General features: G+C 31.2%; 2 protein-coding genes across 3 annotated transcripts in view; one reads left to right on the forward strand and one right to left on the reverse strand.

The window, feature by feature from the left end:
- The first annotated feature begins 311 nt into the window (after window positions 1-311).
- Window positions 312-3,906, forward strand: LOC127702173 (chromosome transmission fidelity protein 8 homolog). Its single transcript, XM_052206280.1, has 3 exons — window positions 312-396; window positions 2,703-2,823; window positions 3,651-3,906. Exons 1-3 carry the CDS (start codon window positions 374-376, stop codon window positions 3,885-3,887), a joined length of 381 nt encoding a protein of 126 aa, XP_052062240.1. The 5' UTR covers window positions 312-373; the 3' UTR covers window positions 3,888-3,906.
- Window positions 3,907-7,871: 3,965 nt separating this feature from the next.
- LOC127702145 (tyrosine aminotransferase-like) overlaps window positions 7,872-16,508 on the reverse strand; it is a 29,755-nt gene continuing 21,118 nt past the window's right edge. For both annotated transcript variants that reach the window (XM_052206247.1, XM_052206248.1), the window contains exons 9-11: window positions 15,645-15,857; window positions 12,158-12,256; window positions 7,872-10,007 (exon numbers count right to left, since the gene is read on the reverse strand). In XM_052206247.1, the coding sequence (XP_052062207.1) occupies window positions 9,873-10,007; window positions 12,158-12,256; window positions 15,645-15,857 (447 nt within the window). In that variant the 3' untranslated portion in view covers window positions 7,872-9,872. The remainder of the gene's footprint in view (window positions 10,008-12,157; window positions 12,257-15,644; window positions 15,858-16,508) is intronic.

Here is a 16,508-nt window from a genome sequence, read left to right on the forward strand (position 1 = left end):
ATATATATAGTGTACAAATTGTTGTGAAAGAGGACACTGACTTACACTACACTATAAGACTATAGAAAAGTTTGTGGGTTTTTTTGGTTAATTTTTTTTTATTTTTTCTTGCCACTATTTATTAATATTTTTTTATTTACTTCCAAATATTATATTTTGTTTATTTTTATAACGATTAATTTGCTCAGTATACTGAATGGGCGCTGTGGCATAATAACATATCTTGCCGTATCTTGTAGTCTCCGCAATTTGCCCGGCAGAGTCTTTTCCTACTTTGGTTCTTGGTATTGTATTCTCGCCTTTCGGACCTTCTCGGGTTTTGACCATAGATTGTGAAAGCGGGAAATGTGAACTTTTATTTTGTTCGGAGAAAATGGTACAGATAATCGTTAGCATGTATGTCATTACTGCATTACAATTTATGCTGAAAACTTGTGTAAAGAAATGTCCGATTCATCATCAAAATTATATTCAACTTAATAAATACGACACCTTGTCCTTGGAACTTTTAGTAAAGGGTCGTAAATTGAAATGGGTATGTGCCTCAGCAAGGATTTGTATAGTTCATGAGTTAGACAATGTATAACTACAAAATGTATACAAATCCTCAGCCACAGGCACTTGATTTTGAAAAAAAATACTTCCATACTTTAATGATATAAACAAGTTCGCGAACTTTTGTTATATTTCGATCCTGCGGTTGTCTATCTCACCGAAACTTATCATGTCATAAATCTTCATTAAATTATTTACTAAATGGTGTATAGCACGCCCATTTCTGTTGTCAGAACCATTCATAGCAGGCCTGCCAAGTAGATCAAACGTAAATTATTTGGTCTTCTCACATTATGGCAATGTTAATATCGCAGCGAATGATTAACTGTAAAAAGTATTTCCCTAAAAACCAGTTAGTTTTTCTCTGAATAGAAGTAAACATCCAGATAGTAAATTTGTAAATCAATACTGTGATAAACAATCTACCAAATGTTATTTGAGGTATGTCTAATGAGCTAAGAGTTTCTGTTTTTCAGCTGAACTTTTCTCTGGACTAAACATATAAAACTGCCAAAAAAAACGATTGAGATAACTTAAAATAAACATTTATTTTAAGCAAGAAGATTGACCAATTGGAAACCAAGATATATATAATTATACAATTACCCTTTATAACAACCGCCTAATAATATCCTCCTGTCGTCTTAAGTTGGCTTGTTTTTTTTTAATCACGCTTTTACCATGTTTACTAGATATTTGTTGTTGGATGATGTAATTTCTGCTAATATTATATCGGTGTACAAAAGTTTTAGATTTACCATAAAATACCCCCACAAAATACAAAAAAGATGTCCAAATCACTGAAGAATAACCATCAATGGTATCATGACCATTACAAATATCCTTTTCAGTGAAAAAATATTATTTTTTAAATTGACTTATTTCAACATGATCAGAAAAAAAAACTGTTTCTACAGGACAACAATGCATATGTCAACAACCATAACTCTATATTTTCATTACCGGTATGTACATTAATAATTTTAAATTTAAAACTGTTGCATTGGAATCCATTAAATAAAGTTACAAGTTAATTAACTTTGATTTGGGACTTACATTGTGTACAAACATTTATACAAGCCAGTCGATCATCAGATGTTCAAAATTAGTTAATCAATTAGATAAATGAATATATTTATAAATATCATACTAAACATATGTTACAAATTAGCTAGACAACAACATTAAAAAGGTAGTCTTAGCAAATAGACAAATACATTAATTGATAAAACAATTTACATATTAAAAACATAACATTAAATTTCCTTTTTTCCTATAAAGTGATACATGGTGATATGATCCTTCAAATACACAAAAAAAGATGAATACTTGAAGCTAATAAGCTTTAATATAAAACAAGTGTACATAGATTTTCTTTTTAAACATGTTAATGAAAAGCCTATATTTTCTCCAAATCTTCAAAAATGTATAGTATTGAAATATATGTATTGTCTTCTCCTATTTGGCTGACAGCTTTTCCATTTGCAGTGACCTAAACATACTGTGACCTATAGTTCATACATATACCACATCTTCTTATTTTTATATTAACCATGGCCCGTTTCATTAGAAATTTGGCAATCACATAGCTCAAGTATGAAGGTAAAACCTGTGATTAAAGAAAAAGTAAACAAACATGGAAAAAGAGTATTAATCTATTCTGCAAGAAAAAAAATTTAATACACCAAAACCATCACACAACAGTTATGACAGAGTTTAACTAATGGGATCCAAGGAAAATATTTAAAATAAAAAAAAGCTAAACATTGCTCTATCAGCTCACTTATTTTTCACATGCTCCATGCTTCTGTGTATATTGATAATTAAGGTTATGATTCAGTAAACTTGGCCACTAAAAGCCCAGAAAGTTCATTAGCAGCCAAAGTATTGATCAACAATCACTGAATTTTAGCATTTTTGCCTATCATCTTGAAAATTATTATAGACAGACAGAAACTGTACCCTGCAGATATCATGGGCAATACAAAATCTACAACATACCAAAATAACTGAAACCATCAATCAATCCCCTTTGGGAGTATTGGACTATTAATGGTTCTTAACATTCAAAATGTACCTCATACCTTGAAGTTGAATTTGCTGTATATTATCTGCTTGCATTTTGAAATGCCTATCTAATTTTACAGACCAGGAGATGGAAAAGATGTTGAAGAATGGGGAATGCTTGACCTTCAAGGTGACCTAGAAACACGACATCCAGTACCACTTGGTGGAAAATTTATCGGAGATTTACACTTTACTCAGAAAGTAATTAAAATATATTAACCATTTTTCTCTGTTGGTGTTTTTATGTTTCAAAGTAAGACCCCCTTCTAAGTGAAAGGTTTTGACGGTTTTTTTTTTTTGTTTGTTTTTTTTTTGCTTGACAGATGTACATTTTATAATACACTTTTTTTACAATTTTGTATTTTAAATTTTTTTGTACAAGGGACTTTTTCCCAACAAACCTATGTTTCAATAAGGTTATGTTATACTGCAATACAAATAATATTCCATTGAAAATGAGGTTTAGAATTTGACCAAACAAACAAAAAATGTAAGCTTGTTTTTCCTGTCAATGCTTACAAAAAACTATTTAACCAAGGCTTTCAGATGTTAAAGTTGAAGTCATGCATGATGCCTTTGGAAAGTTTTACAGACACCATCATGATTTGGTTGACCTTTAAGGAATATCTGTGTCACAGATGACCATGGATATGTTCAAATTATTGTTGACAACAACTATCCCTCTGTTCCTGAAATGTGTCTTATCACTTAAAATTTACTTGCCATGAGCACAAGACCAGTACCATTAGTCAAGCAGTGATTCTTGATGCTCAGCCCTTAGTTGAATGTGTAGTGTTTTGTGGACTATTATTTGTTTTATTTTACACATTTTCCTTTTTCATCATGGTATTTTCTTTGAATTATGATTTTATGTCTCTTTGGATGTGAATTAATCACAGTCATGTACATGAACATGTGCCCCTCAAACATTATTTTATCAGGCAAGACATTTTTGTGTGTCAACTCTTGTTCATCTTGATTTATTGATTTAATTTTAGTATTAGTAAAATATATGTATATATTTACAGGACGTGCCAGTGTTGATCATTGGACACCACATTTTATATGGTAAAGTAGTCAACATGGAGAAACCATTTGCTGTATTAGTGAAAAATCATCGAGAACAGGGAGATAACTCTAACATAGATGATTCAAATCAGAATAAGAAAGAAACATCATATACTGTCCAAGCTATTATCAAAAAGAAACTGTTATTCAAATCAAGACCTAAACCTATCATTGCAAATGTACCAAAGAAAATATAAAATATACTGTTGATTTATTTGTGATTCTTTTTTATGCAATTCCTACAAAGTTTTTGAAGGGAAACAGCTTTGTTTGTATGTCTGTCATATGAAGTACAATGTAGTACAAATATGGCAATGTTGATGTTGTGACCACCATTTAGTTCCATCAAACTTAATTCAATGATTGGATATGGGTATATCATGAACTCCATTTAGGTTTAAAAAGTTTTTTTGATATTGATTATATATCATTTCATCAGATTTTATTTCCTCTAGGTCAATCCCAGATCCTTTTTGTTGAGCCTTCGACTTTTGTCGGCGTCGTCATCATCGGCCGCGTCCACAAATATTCACTCTGTGGTTAAAGTTTTTGAAATTTTAATAACTTTCTTAAACTATCCTGGATTTCTACCAAACTTGGACAGAAGCTTGTTTATGATCATAAGATAATATTCAAATGTAAATTTTGTAAAAAGAAAATTCCATTTTTTCCGTATTTTACTTATAAATGGACTTAGTTTTTTCTGCTAGGAAACATTACATTCACTCTGTGGTTAGTTTTTTCTGCCAGGAAACATTACATTCACTCTGTGGTTAAAGTTTTTAAAATTTTAATAACTTTCTTAAACTATCCTGGATTTGTACCAAACTTGGACAGAAGCTTGTTTATGATTAAAAGCTAGTATCTAGAGGGAAATTTTGTTAAAATTTTGTTCCATTTTTTCCGTATTTTACTTATAAATGGACTTAGTTTTTCTTCCAGTTAACATTACATACAGTCTGCAGTTTAAGTTTTTAAAACATTTATTAGATTCATAAACTATCCTGGATTTTTACCAAACTTGGACAGAAGCTACTTACAATTAAAAGATATTATAGAGAGGAATATTTTTATTAATTTTTTTCCTCATTTTTGTTGAGCCTGTGATTAACAGCAAAAGTAGGCGAGACACTGGGTTCCGCAGAACCCTTACGAATTTTTTTAATTTCCAATTGCAGAAGGGGTATATTAAAGATATTGTAGCTGTGAAATATGTCAGCAGTCTGATATAAAATAAATCGGTTGGCAAATATTAATCACAATGGAATATTTTCAAGGTCATACACTAGGAGGAGCTATCTCTGAATTACTTTTGACAATTGTGAGTGATGTAAACTTTTGCAACTTTAACTAGAATTGTCAGTGACTCTTATCTTGGAATAGTATACTGTCAATATATAAAACTCTAATGTACAGGTAGTTTATATGTCTGCTGTTTGGAGCTGTCATGGGTTGTGCACCACTGCTATTTGAATCAATGAGTTCAGTACAGGATTGACAGTCCAGGTAGTTTATATGTCTGCTGTTTGGAGCTGTCATGGGTTGTGCACCACTGCTATTTGAATCAATGAGTTCAGTACAGCATTGACAGTCCAGGTAGTTTATATGTCTGCTGTTTGGAGCTGTCATGGGTTGTGCACCACTGCTATTTGAATCAATGAGTTCAGTATAGCATTGACAGTCCAGGCAATTATCACTGAACTAGTATATATATTTGTTTAGGGGCCAGCTGAAGGACGCCTCCGGGTGCGGGAATTTCTCGCTGCATTGAAGACCTGTTGGTGACCTTCTGCTGTTGTCTGTTCTATGGTCGGGTTGTTGTCTCTTTGACACATTCCCCATTTCCATTCTCAATTTTAATCATTGAGAAAGACAGTGTTTGTTTCAGCTACAGACAGTTGATTTACTATTTCAAGTTAAGGGGGTGTAGATACAATCTCAGGGGACATTACTGATGTAAAATTCCCATTGTTATTCTGTTTTGTTTCTGGTGATGTTTTTATCACGGAAATTGATGGTTTGGAATACTATTTTGGAGAATAAAATATATTATATTGCTTAATTTTCTATTGAATATATTACAAAAAGAAATGCTCTGTTGTTTTGAATTCAAAGAAATATATTGGTATTTTGTCTTGGTTGTTGTCTATATAAAGATAAGTAATGTGGTGCGATAGCCAATAATACAACACTCCACAAGAGACCTAATGAAGTAGAAGTTAACAACTATAGGTCACCATACAGCCTTCAATAGTTTACATATACAGTCTACAAGGAATTGGGCAAAAGACATTGTTTAGCTCCTCCAAATGTTGTAAAGATATTTTCCTGTGATATTTGAGGTGACAATTGGGGATCCAAACTTTTGGACATTTTTAGAAGTTTCTTAAAAAAGGGCTGTAGAGCATAAGTAAGCATAGCCGAAACTGTCAGTTGATTCTAAGGAGTTATTGCCGTTTATTGACAATTTTTAACATATTTTTTTTCGTTTTGAGCAAAAACTATAGCTGTTAGAGAGAAACTGTAAACAGTAAAAAAGATAAGCTAGACAAATCTACAAATAGGTCAACAAAGCAGAAATTGTATGTCAATTTCTTATAGGGGTTATTGCCCTTGAATGATAATTTATACTATTTTTTGGGTTTTTTTTTTTTGGCAAATACAAGATCAACTAAAAAGAGATTTTAGTCATGAACTATTATATATTCTGCGATGATGGATAGCAGCAATTGTTGAAGATGCAAATAGAACCAGGTGAGAAACACAGGATCTCTTATATTTTCAGTACAACCATTTTGTAAATACCTGGAAAAATAATATAATTTGAAGGAAGAATTGACCAGTATTCAAAACTACTTTTAAGTATTTATGGTCTGCAACACATTTTTGTCACATCTTTCTCAGCAACTACAAGACGTAGCTTCTTGATATGTAGCAACAAACTTTCACATTTTTATGCTTTACTGTTTAGTCCATCCATGTTCAACTTCTGTTTGCAGAAAGCATTAAATGTCATGTACATGTATGAAATTTTTGTAATATTTTCTCGGCAACTACATGTCGGCTTGATTCTTCATAAACTGCATCAAGCTTATTGTGGTTATGCCATAGTGTGTGAAACGTCAATGTTTTACCTCTGTATGTCAAGGTTTTATTTAAGCAGGAGAATAACTAGTGAGCAACAGATCAAGGTAAATTTTGTCCTTTTACATTCATACACTGTCAAGGCAGTTTGATTCACTAATGTAGCAAGTTTTGAGTGCCTGTGGTAAACTCTCAATCTTCATCATCAGTACAAAGAATGCACCTAGCATTTCTAAGTTATAATCAAAGCGGTACATGACTACTTCACAATTCAGTCATAGGCTGCAGTAATCTGATTATAATTTTTTGTTTACCTACTCTTTTGGTTTTAAGTATACCTGATAACCATTAGACATCCGGACTTTTATGAAACATTACTTTTCTTACATAACAATCTTATTTATCATGTACAAAGTATACATACTATACATTTGTAAGGGCGATGGCACATTATTCAATCCAGATTATCTCCCAGTTCCCAGAAAAATCACAACTGGAAAATAACTCAAATTTCCATAACAAATGCATTATAAGTATTGTTTTGTTATAAATTAGGCCAATAGTTTTCTCAGTTGAATTGTTTCATATTTTTCATGTCGGGGCCTTTAATAGTTAGACTATATAGTATGAGTTTTTCTCATTGTTGAAGGCTGTACAGTTGCCTATAATTGATTACATCCACTTTATTTGAACTTTGGTGGATAGTTGTCTCATTGGCAACCATACCCACATCTCCTAAATTTTATACTGATAAACTAGTAAATCAAAATTAATGTTGAAACTCCTGACATCTCTATGTTTGAAATAAAATTCACTTTCAAAAATTGGTTAATTTTCTCAACAATTGCAGTTTTAAATTTATTTGGTATAGATTTTCTTGAGACGGTTTAAGGATTCACTTTGATGTCATTTTCAGTGTCCAATGGGAGAATTATTACATTTTTCAACAACAATCCAATATTTATAGTAACTTCATTCTCATTAGTTTTGACAATGAGTGTACCAAAACTTTTATAACAGCAAAATACTTCATACACAAAAAAAGTTTATGTCTTTGACTTTTAAATTATACAGGCTCAGATATATAAACAACAAAACAAACTCAACTTTTATTTGTCTTACCGGTACATGATTCAAGACAATAACATTAAGAATTAAAAATAATTTTGTCTGTACATTATATTAAGATTATAGATTGTCCTTTATGCAACCATTAAGATATAACCCTGAATAACTAGTCTCTTGAATATCTAATTTAGATGCAGCTGCTCATCAAAAATTGTATCACATAGTCTTTATCCAATACATTTGGTTGTATATACCCTTTATCCGATTGGAAGGCATTCTAATTTATTATTATTTTTCAATTATTTGCATATATTAATAATTGATTATACATGGTAAAATCTAGATCACATTCTGTATCAACAGTGCAATAAGCATATTTAAAAACACTCAGTTAATTCACATACAGAAGAAAAAATTATTTCTTCAAATTGACCATGTACATCAACTGAATTTAGTATCGATAGGTTGTATAAATGCATGAATACATATCTTTATCTATTGTATACATATATACATACATAATTTCCCAAATGGAAAAAAAATCATGTGAAATGTTTCAAATAGGAATATATACATGTGAATGTTTCAAATAGATATATATACATGTACAAGAAATATCTCAAAACAAAAGTAAATAATAACAAAGAAAGTAAAAATAAGTAAAAATAAAAACAAACAATCCTAAAAACTTTGGTCATACAGTGATGTTTTAACAATCTTATTAAAATACAGATCCTGTGTCCAAGCTTCACTAATTACAAGGATCTTACAAAGCTTCACTAATTACAAGGATCTTACAAAGCTCCATTCTACTCTCTGTTTTAGAGATCCTTCATAATTTTCTTGTTTTGTCGTAATGATACACACCTTCAAAAATTTGAAGACTGAAATTTCATTGGTGTAACTATTACCAGAACAGAAAGTAGAATAGGGTGTTTGACAGATTCTTGTAAACGAAGCTTGGCCACAGGATCTTTATATTAATCAGATTGATTTTTTCACTTTACGAGATTCAACAACCAGAGAGTTGGTCAATATGCTAATATAAAACAATGTGTAAGTTACCTAGCTGAACGAGATATTTAAATAGCTGCTGAAATATCAAAACAGAAAACCGGAGATAAATAATAACAATTAATATGTACAATAATTTTAAAATACATTCTTGGCACAATGAAAAGTAAACAAACAAGTACCATTTTACTCTAATTATTAACTGTTTATACATTAAGATGAAATAACCGGATATTATGAGCAAATACTAATAAGAAGTAAAGCTATAAAAAAAAATCTCTTAAATAAATTCATGACTGGTCATATTCTTTTTAAAATTCATAAAAAACTGTATATATATCATATGACTAGATTCATGCATCTGATGCTGTTTGGTAAATTTCTTACAAAGGCAGTGCAATTGTTGCAAACCTGCCTTAGCAGTCACCTATCTATAGCAATCACTGCCTATTGAGGACATCTAAATTATTCTTTGCATGAACAAAGCTTACTTAATAAATTTGATAAATTATGGCTTAATTGTTTAAACCACGCTGAATTACTTTTTATTGCAAAACTTTATTTTAATCTTTTATATGACCCATGTAAATGAATTACTGCATCATGATGGGGACATAAGTAACGCAAAATCAAGCAAAATTTCTCAATGGCTAATTCAGTTCATTGGTAATTATATGCTGAAATATTACGGAGATGATTTTTATGAAATGGTAGCAAAAGTGAGTTAGGCATTCAAGAATCACTGGTGTCAGTGACAAACTATTTAATTCAAGAAATAATGGATATTCGAACACAATTTATCATTAGAAAATGTCCAAATATATGTATAATCAACAAGAATATAAATAAAAAATTGGTGAAATATCAATATTAAAACACATTCCTGTGTCATGAAAATGCAAAATACTGTCAATTATAAAAGTTAGCTGCACTCTGCATCATGGTACCATACCAATCAAAGTAGTCCTTTGATTTAATAAAATACAACTTTATCACAGTATTATCACAGTCGATGATCAACGGGAAATATAGGATCGGCTGTCACCATTATAGTGTTGGTCACAGAACTCTTTAATCCTTTCACAAGCTGTTTCAACTTTTTCTTTCGGTATAGTTAACACTATACGGAAAAAGTTTGGATACTGGAAACACTACAACATAAAATTAAACAAATTAGCAAAAACTCCCAACATAAGAAAAAATGTATAATCATATACGGTAAATTCATTATAATTCGTGGGATACTAATTTTCGAGGATTTCGTGGCTACAGGTGAACCACGAATTTTAATGTTCAAAGAATTACAAATGTTTTGGTTGGTTGTATGCAGATTTTGGCAAAACCACAAAATCAATAAATGTGGATAGTGTCCACATGTGGACACAGATGATGCCCCCGCTTGCATATCATATAGTTATAAAGGGACATAACTGAAGAAATGTAAAAGTGACGCTACCCAAATTTGAACTTGATCTGAGTTTTGTGGTAATAAGCATTGTGTGTAAGTCTCATAACATTTGGTTGAGGCTAACTTAAGAAGGGAACAGAAACTAAAATTTAGCAATTTTTCTATTTGTAAACACGCATAACTCGAGTATATTGTATATAAGTTTTATAACATTTGGTTGAGACAAACTAAAAAATTCAGCAATTTTTATGTTTATAAAGGGACATAACTCAAGAATGGTAAAAGTGTCGCCACCAAATTTCGTACTTAATCTGTATTATGTAGTAATAAGCATTGTGTATAAGTTTCATAACATTCGGTTGAGGCAAACTAAAGTTAGAAAACAGAAACAAAAAATTTGTATTTGATCTTAGTTTTGTGGTAATGAATATTGTGTATAGGTTTCATAATGTTTGGTTGGGGCAAACTTAAGTTACAGAATGGAAACTAAAAATTTTGCAATCTTTCGTTTTATGAAGGGGCACAACTCAATAATGGTTAAAGTAACACTACCCAAATTCAACTCGATCTGTGTTTTATCAGTGGAAGTCAAAATTAAACATTGCATTGTATAAAGCATTGATTGTAGTTGATTCAACTATAATCATGGACAAAGGAAGATAACTCCAATTTTAAAAATTACTTGATATTTAGAAGAAAATAAAAATTTGGCAATTTTTTCATTTATAAAGGGGCATAACTCTAGAACTGTTAAAGCGACGTCACCAAAATTCAAACTTGATCTGTGTTTTGTGTTAATAAACATTGTGTATAAGTTTCATAATATTTGGTTGAGGCAAACTTAAGTTAGAGAACGGAAACTAAAAATTTTGCAATTTTTCCATTTATAAAATGGCATAACTCTAGAACGGTTAAAGTGATGCCACCAAAATTCAAACTTGATCTGTGTTTGTGGTAATAAGCATTGTGTATAAGTTTCATAACATTTGGTTGAGGCAAACTCAAGTTAGAGAACAGAAACCAATTTTGGGACGAACGGACGTACGTACAGACGGACAAGGGTAAAACTTAATGACACCACCGCTACGGCGGGGGCATAAATATCCATGAAAATGGAAGATTTACCCAATCCACGAAAACTGATAGCCACTAAAATAAATGAATCCGCAGTAAAAGATTATGTCCCCTTACCTGAGGTAAAGATTACATTTGCACCACCGCTATATACTGAACTACCTAGTCATCTGGAAATGTATAAACATCAATATGCTCTGATCCACAGCATGGTGCCCAAAATTAATGCTGTTATTGAATTATTTACCTTAAAAGTATTATGATCTGGATCCCTTTTTGGGGAAAGAGAGAGGGGTCTTCATTTTGCTCAATATTAAAGTTTCAAGACTACATGTTCACTTATCACTTATGACAACAACAATTTGCGACCATCAAATCACCAATTGACGACCCTTGACATAATCTAATGAAGTTATGAAGAATGTATTTACATAACAAAATCTTTATCTAAACTACATATGATCACAATAGTGTTGCTAAGTAACAATGCGGAATATACTGCTACATAATTACCCCACTTTTAATTTGATGACACATTTGCAGATTTGACTTTTCTCAAAATGCATTATAAATTAAATATTCTTCAAACTAGGTTTTTTTTTATCATTTCTGCAACTAACAAGCTCTTAAACATAAGATGGCAGTGTAGGGTATAAATGATAATATTTCAACCTTGAAGTTTCAAATCTTTGAATCATTTGAAAGCATAAATTTTTTTTTTCTTATATTCCATTTATGTGGCAAAAGGTTACCAACAGGGCAAATATAAATTTCTGCCTTATTTTTTGATTTTTTTTTTCATAAAAAAAACCCACTTACTTTGGCTGGTAAACAGAACACACTCTGTTCAGAAACAAGTTTTTCTGTAAAATCCACATCATCTTTTATATTTTGAAAATTTTCTGTATCAATTCCAACCTGCAGCAAAAAAATAAACAGAAATAATGACAGCAGTCATATTCTACATATTGTAATAGATATGTCATTATGACACAAATTCCTGCACTCTTATTGTTTAATTTACATTTCTGGGAATTCATATGAAAGGTGAAGTGTACTAGGGACTTACACAGGCAATACTGTGTTTCTGGGTTAATAGTGTGGCTTTATTTCAAAACTGAGAAGTTATTCATTATGTATTTGATGAATGGGAAAAATAAGTCAATCAGAACAATAAATTTTGATCATTTGAATTCAAAATAAAACTTTTGTGAAAAGAGAGTCCACAAGAATGAAACCCAAACTCATTCTGTAAGTGTCAAAAATATATCCAAATTCAACTCAAATTAAAAAATTTTACTAGCAATCTGAAGAGAATTTTTTTCCAAAATCCACTTTTGACAGCTTATAAAGGTTAGAGCTTGTGCTGGTTACTTGTTTGTTTGTTGGTGTTTAACTCCACTTTCACTTCCCTTGGTAATATGGCAGCAGGTTTTTATAAGTAGAAGAAGCTAGAGTAACTGGAGTGAACCACTACCTTCTGCAGGAAAACTGACAATCCTCTTCAATTAACATATGAGTCGAACACACCTCGCCATGAGCATGCTTCAATCTCAAGAGTTGACAGGCTAGTAATCAATGAAAATGAACTACTTAGAACATTAGGCCAACAAGGCCCCAAAAATGTTAATTTAACAATTCTAAGGTGTTGCTATGCAGTGGGAAATCTAGTGACCAAATATTACCTCCCCTGTAAACACTGAAAACTAGATCTTCTCAATGTTTGTCCCATTTTAGCAAGGACGCTATCAATTATGGATTCACGGAAAAATGTTCTGGTAAATAGTAAAAATTGAAATAAAAACAAAACTTCCACTCAATGTTCCTCCTTAAGTAGCAAACGAGTGCAGCAGGCTAAAGATGTTTGGAGTAAAATTGGTTTAAAATGTTGCTATGCGAATAAATTCCTGGAGTACCAACTCCAATTTATTTTTTACTGTCTGTATACATCTCTGGAACATGCTAATTATTCGTATATATATATACAGTTAGATCAGAGAAAGTCAGGGAAAAAAATTCAAAGGAATTGATTGATATATAGCAAAGATTGGCACTTTTAAAATTAAGTTACTAAGCAAAATGAAATAGACCTTATCTCAATGTAAACATTGAATGTGAAAAGATCGAGAAGACTTAAATACTTGTACAAAACTTGAGACGACCTTTTCTTAAAATTGTATACAAAATAGTAGAAAGATACCTACTTTATAAAAATAGTTATCTTTAATTTTTAAACCTGCACAGACAGACTTTTAATTGTTTATATTCACGAAAAGATAATAGTTCTCTATTGAATGTACATGTGACAAGAGCAGACCTGTGTGCTCGATAACTTAGGTGTGAAAAATAAATGTGGATAGTGTCCACATGTGGACACAGATGATGCCCCCGCTTGCATATCATATAGTTATAAAGGGACATAACTGAAGAACTGTAAAAGTGACGCTACCCAAATTTGAACTTGATCTAAGTTTTGTGGTAATAAGCATTGTGTGTAAGTCTCATAACATTTGGTTGAGGCTAACTTAAGTAGAGAACAGAAACTAAAAATTCAGCAATTTTTCTAATTGTAAACACGCATAACTCTAGAACGCTTGTGTGTAAGTTTTATAACATTTGGTTGAGACAAACTAAAGTTGGAGAACAGAAACGAAAAATTTCAGCAATTTTTATGTTTATAAAGGGACATAATTCAAGAATGGTAAAAGTGTCGCCACCAAATTTCGTACATAATCTGTATTATGTAGTAATAAGCATTGTGTATAAGTTTCATAACATTTGGTTGAGGCAAACTAAAGTTAGAAAACAGAAACAAAAAATTTGTACTTGATCTTAGTTTTGTGGTAATGAATATTGTGTATAGGTTTCATAATGTTTGCAAAGTTGGGGCAAACTTAAGTTACAGAATGGAAACTAAAAAATTTGCAATCTTTCGATTTATAAAGGGGCATAACTCAATAATGGTTAAAGTGACACTTCCCAAATTCAACTTGATCTGTGTTTTATCAGTGGAAGTCAAAATTAAACATTGCATTGTATAAAGCATTGATTGTAGTTGATTCAACTATAATCATGGACAAAGGAAGATAACTCCAATTTTAAGAATTACTTGATATTAGAAGAAAATAAAAATTTTGCAAATTTTCCATCTATAAAGGGCATAACTCTAGAATGGTTAAAGTGACGCCACCAAAATTCAAACTTTATCTGTGTTTTGTGGTAATAAGCATTGTGTATAAGTTTCATAACATTTAGTTGAGGCAAACTGAAGTAAGAGAACGGAAACTAAAAATTTTGCAATTTTTCCATTTATAAAGGGCATAACTCTAGAACGGTTAAAGTGATCCCTCCAAAATTCAAACTTGATCTGTGTTTTGTGGTAATAAGCATTGTGTATAAGTTTCATAACATTTGGTTGAGGCAAACTTAAGTAAGAGAAAGGAAACTAAAAATTTTGCAATTTTTCCATTTATAAAGGGGCATAACTATAGAACGGTTAAAGTGACGCCACAAAAATTCAAACTTGATCTGTATTTTGTGGTAATAAGCATTGTGTATAAGTTTCATAACATTTGGTTGAGGCAAACTCAAGTTAGAGAACGGAAAACCAAATTTGGGACGCATGTTCGTACGTACGTACGTACGAACAGACGACAAGGGTAATACTTCATGCCCCCACTGCTACGGCAGGGGCTTAAAAAGCATACTTTTGAAAATTGTTACATGCTAAGGACTTTTTGGAACACTCAGAAAATTGGTGACCCGAAAGATCTTTCGATTTTGTATGTTCATGATTTTTTCCAATTTTTTTTATCAATATGCAGCAAAGATTGGTAGTTTTTAAATTTCAGTTTCACAAGCTTCTAAAGCAATTATCTCGATAAATACTGAACATAAAACATCGTGTATTTGCATGTATATTTCTAATAACACAGTTTAATAAATAATTTCTTTAAAATGTACAATTATTATTTAGAAATAACTTTTGATCGGTATCGTCACCGTTATTGTTTTATTATTGACTTTCTCGACTCTATCATAAGAAGAGTGAATTTTCTTTTGTTTTCGTTCACTGGATATCCCACTGTATGAGAGTCTTTACATTTTATGTGTTATATCATAACAATACTGCATATGTATCCACTTCAAGGATTTTATCAAAGTGAATAAATTCCAGTCATATTTAGCTCTATAACAAATATTTTTGCTTTAAATTGGTATGTGTATCTTAATTCTAACTTTATATTTTCGAGGATTTTCATGGCCGTGATTGACCCTTTGAGAAAATATCACTTTCTACACTTACCATCATATACATTGCTCCTTGAGGTTTGACTGGTTTTAATCCAGGTATCTCTGATATAAGTTTGTAGAATAGTTTGGCATTATCTTCTATATATTCCAGGGTTTCTGCGTAAAAACTCTGTGGAGTGTTTTTCAGGATATCTTTCAGTGCAGACTGAACCAACGAGTTAGGACCTAAAATTCTCTGTGACAACGAATTCAGTCCTTTTCTGATCTATCAAAATAAAAACATTAGAGATGTTACTATTAGTTAGAATGAACCAATATAATGGTATCTTTTAATGTTTAAATATTCATGTTTTTCAAATCAAAGGTGAGTTACTTTTTTTATTACTATTCCTGGACTCAACTTACTTTTATACAAATTAAACATGTAGAATTGAGAACGGAAATGGGAAATGTGTCAAAGCATGAATAAATAAACAGTTAACCAGAAATTTTAAGGGGCGAACAGAAGATATAGAAAATTTAAAGCGTTATTTCCAGTAGTTGTGAATAAATGTGCTAGCATGTCAGAGTTTTCTAGAATCCAAGTGTTCACACAACTGTTTACAAAGTAAAGTGACAGGGAGAGAAACCATCTAAATGTTCTAACTTCTAAATCAAATGGTTTTCATACTAAACTTTACATAATATGTATACAATTCAACAGTGTCGTGATTCCTTCAAGTCTATTTTAGCATTGCACTTGAAAAATATCAGATGCTATCTATTTATCTTGATTAATTGATTAATTAGTGTTTAACGCCACTTTCAGCACTGTTGGCTTTTTTGAGGCGGTCAGTTTTTTATTGGTGGAGGAAGCCAGAGTCCCCGGAGAGAACTACCAACCTTCAGCAGGAAAACTGACAATCCCAGTCAATTA

This window comes from Mytilus californianus, unplaced genomic scaffold (assembly GCF_021869535.1).
Source record: "Mytilus californianus isolate M0D057914Y unplaced genomic scaffold, xbMytCali1.0.p SCAF_5, whole genome shotgun sequence".
Taxonomy (NCBI): Eukaryota; Metazoa; Mollusca; class Bivalvia; order Mytilida; family Mytilidae; genus Mytilus; species Mytilus californianus.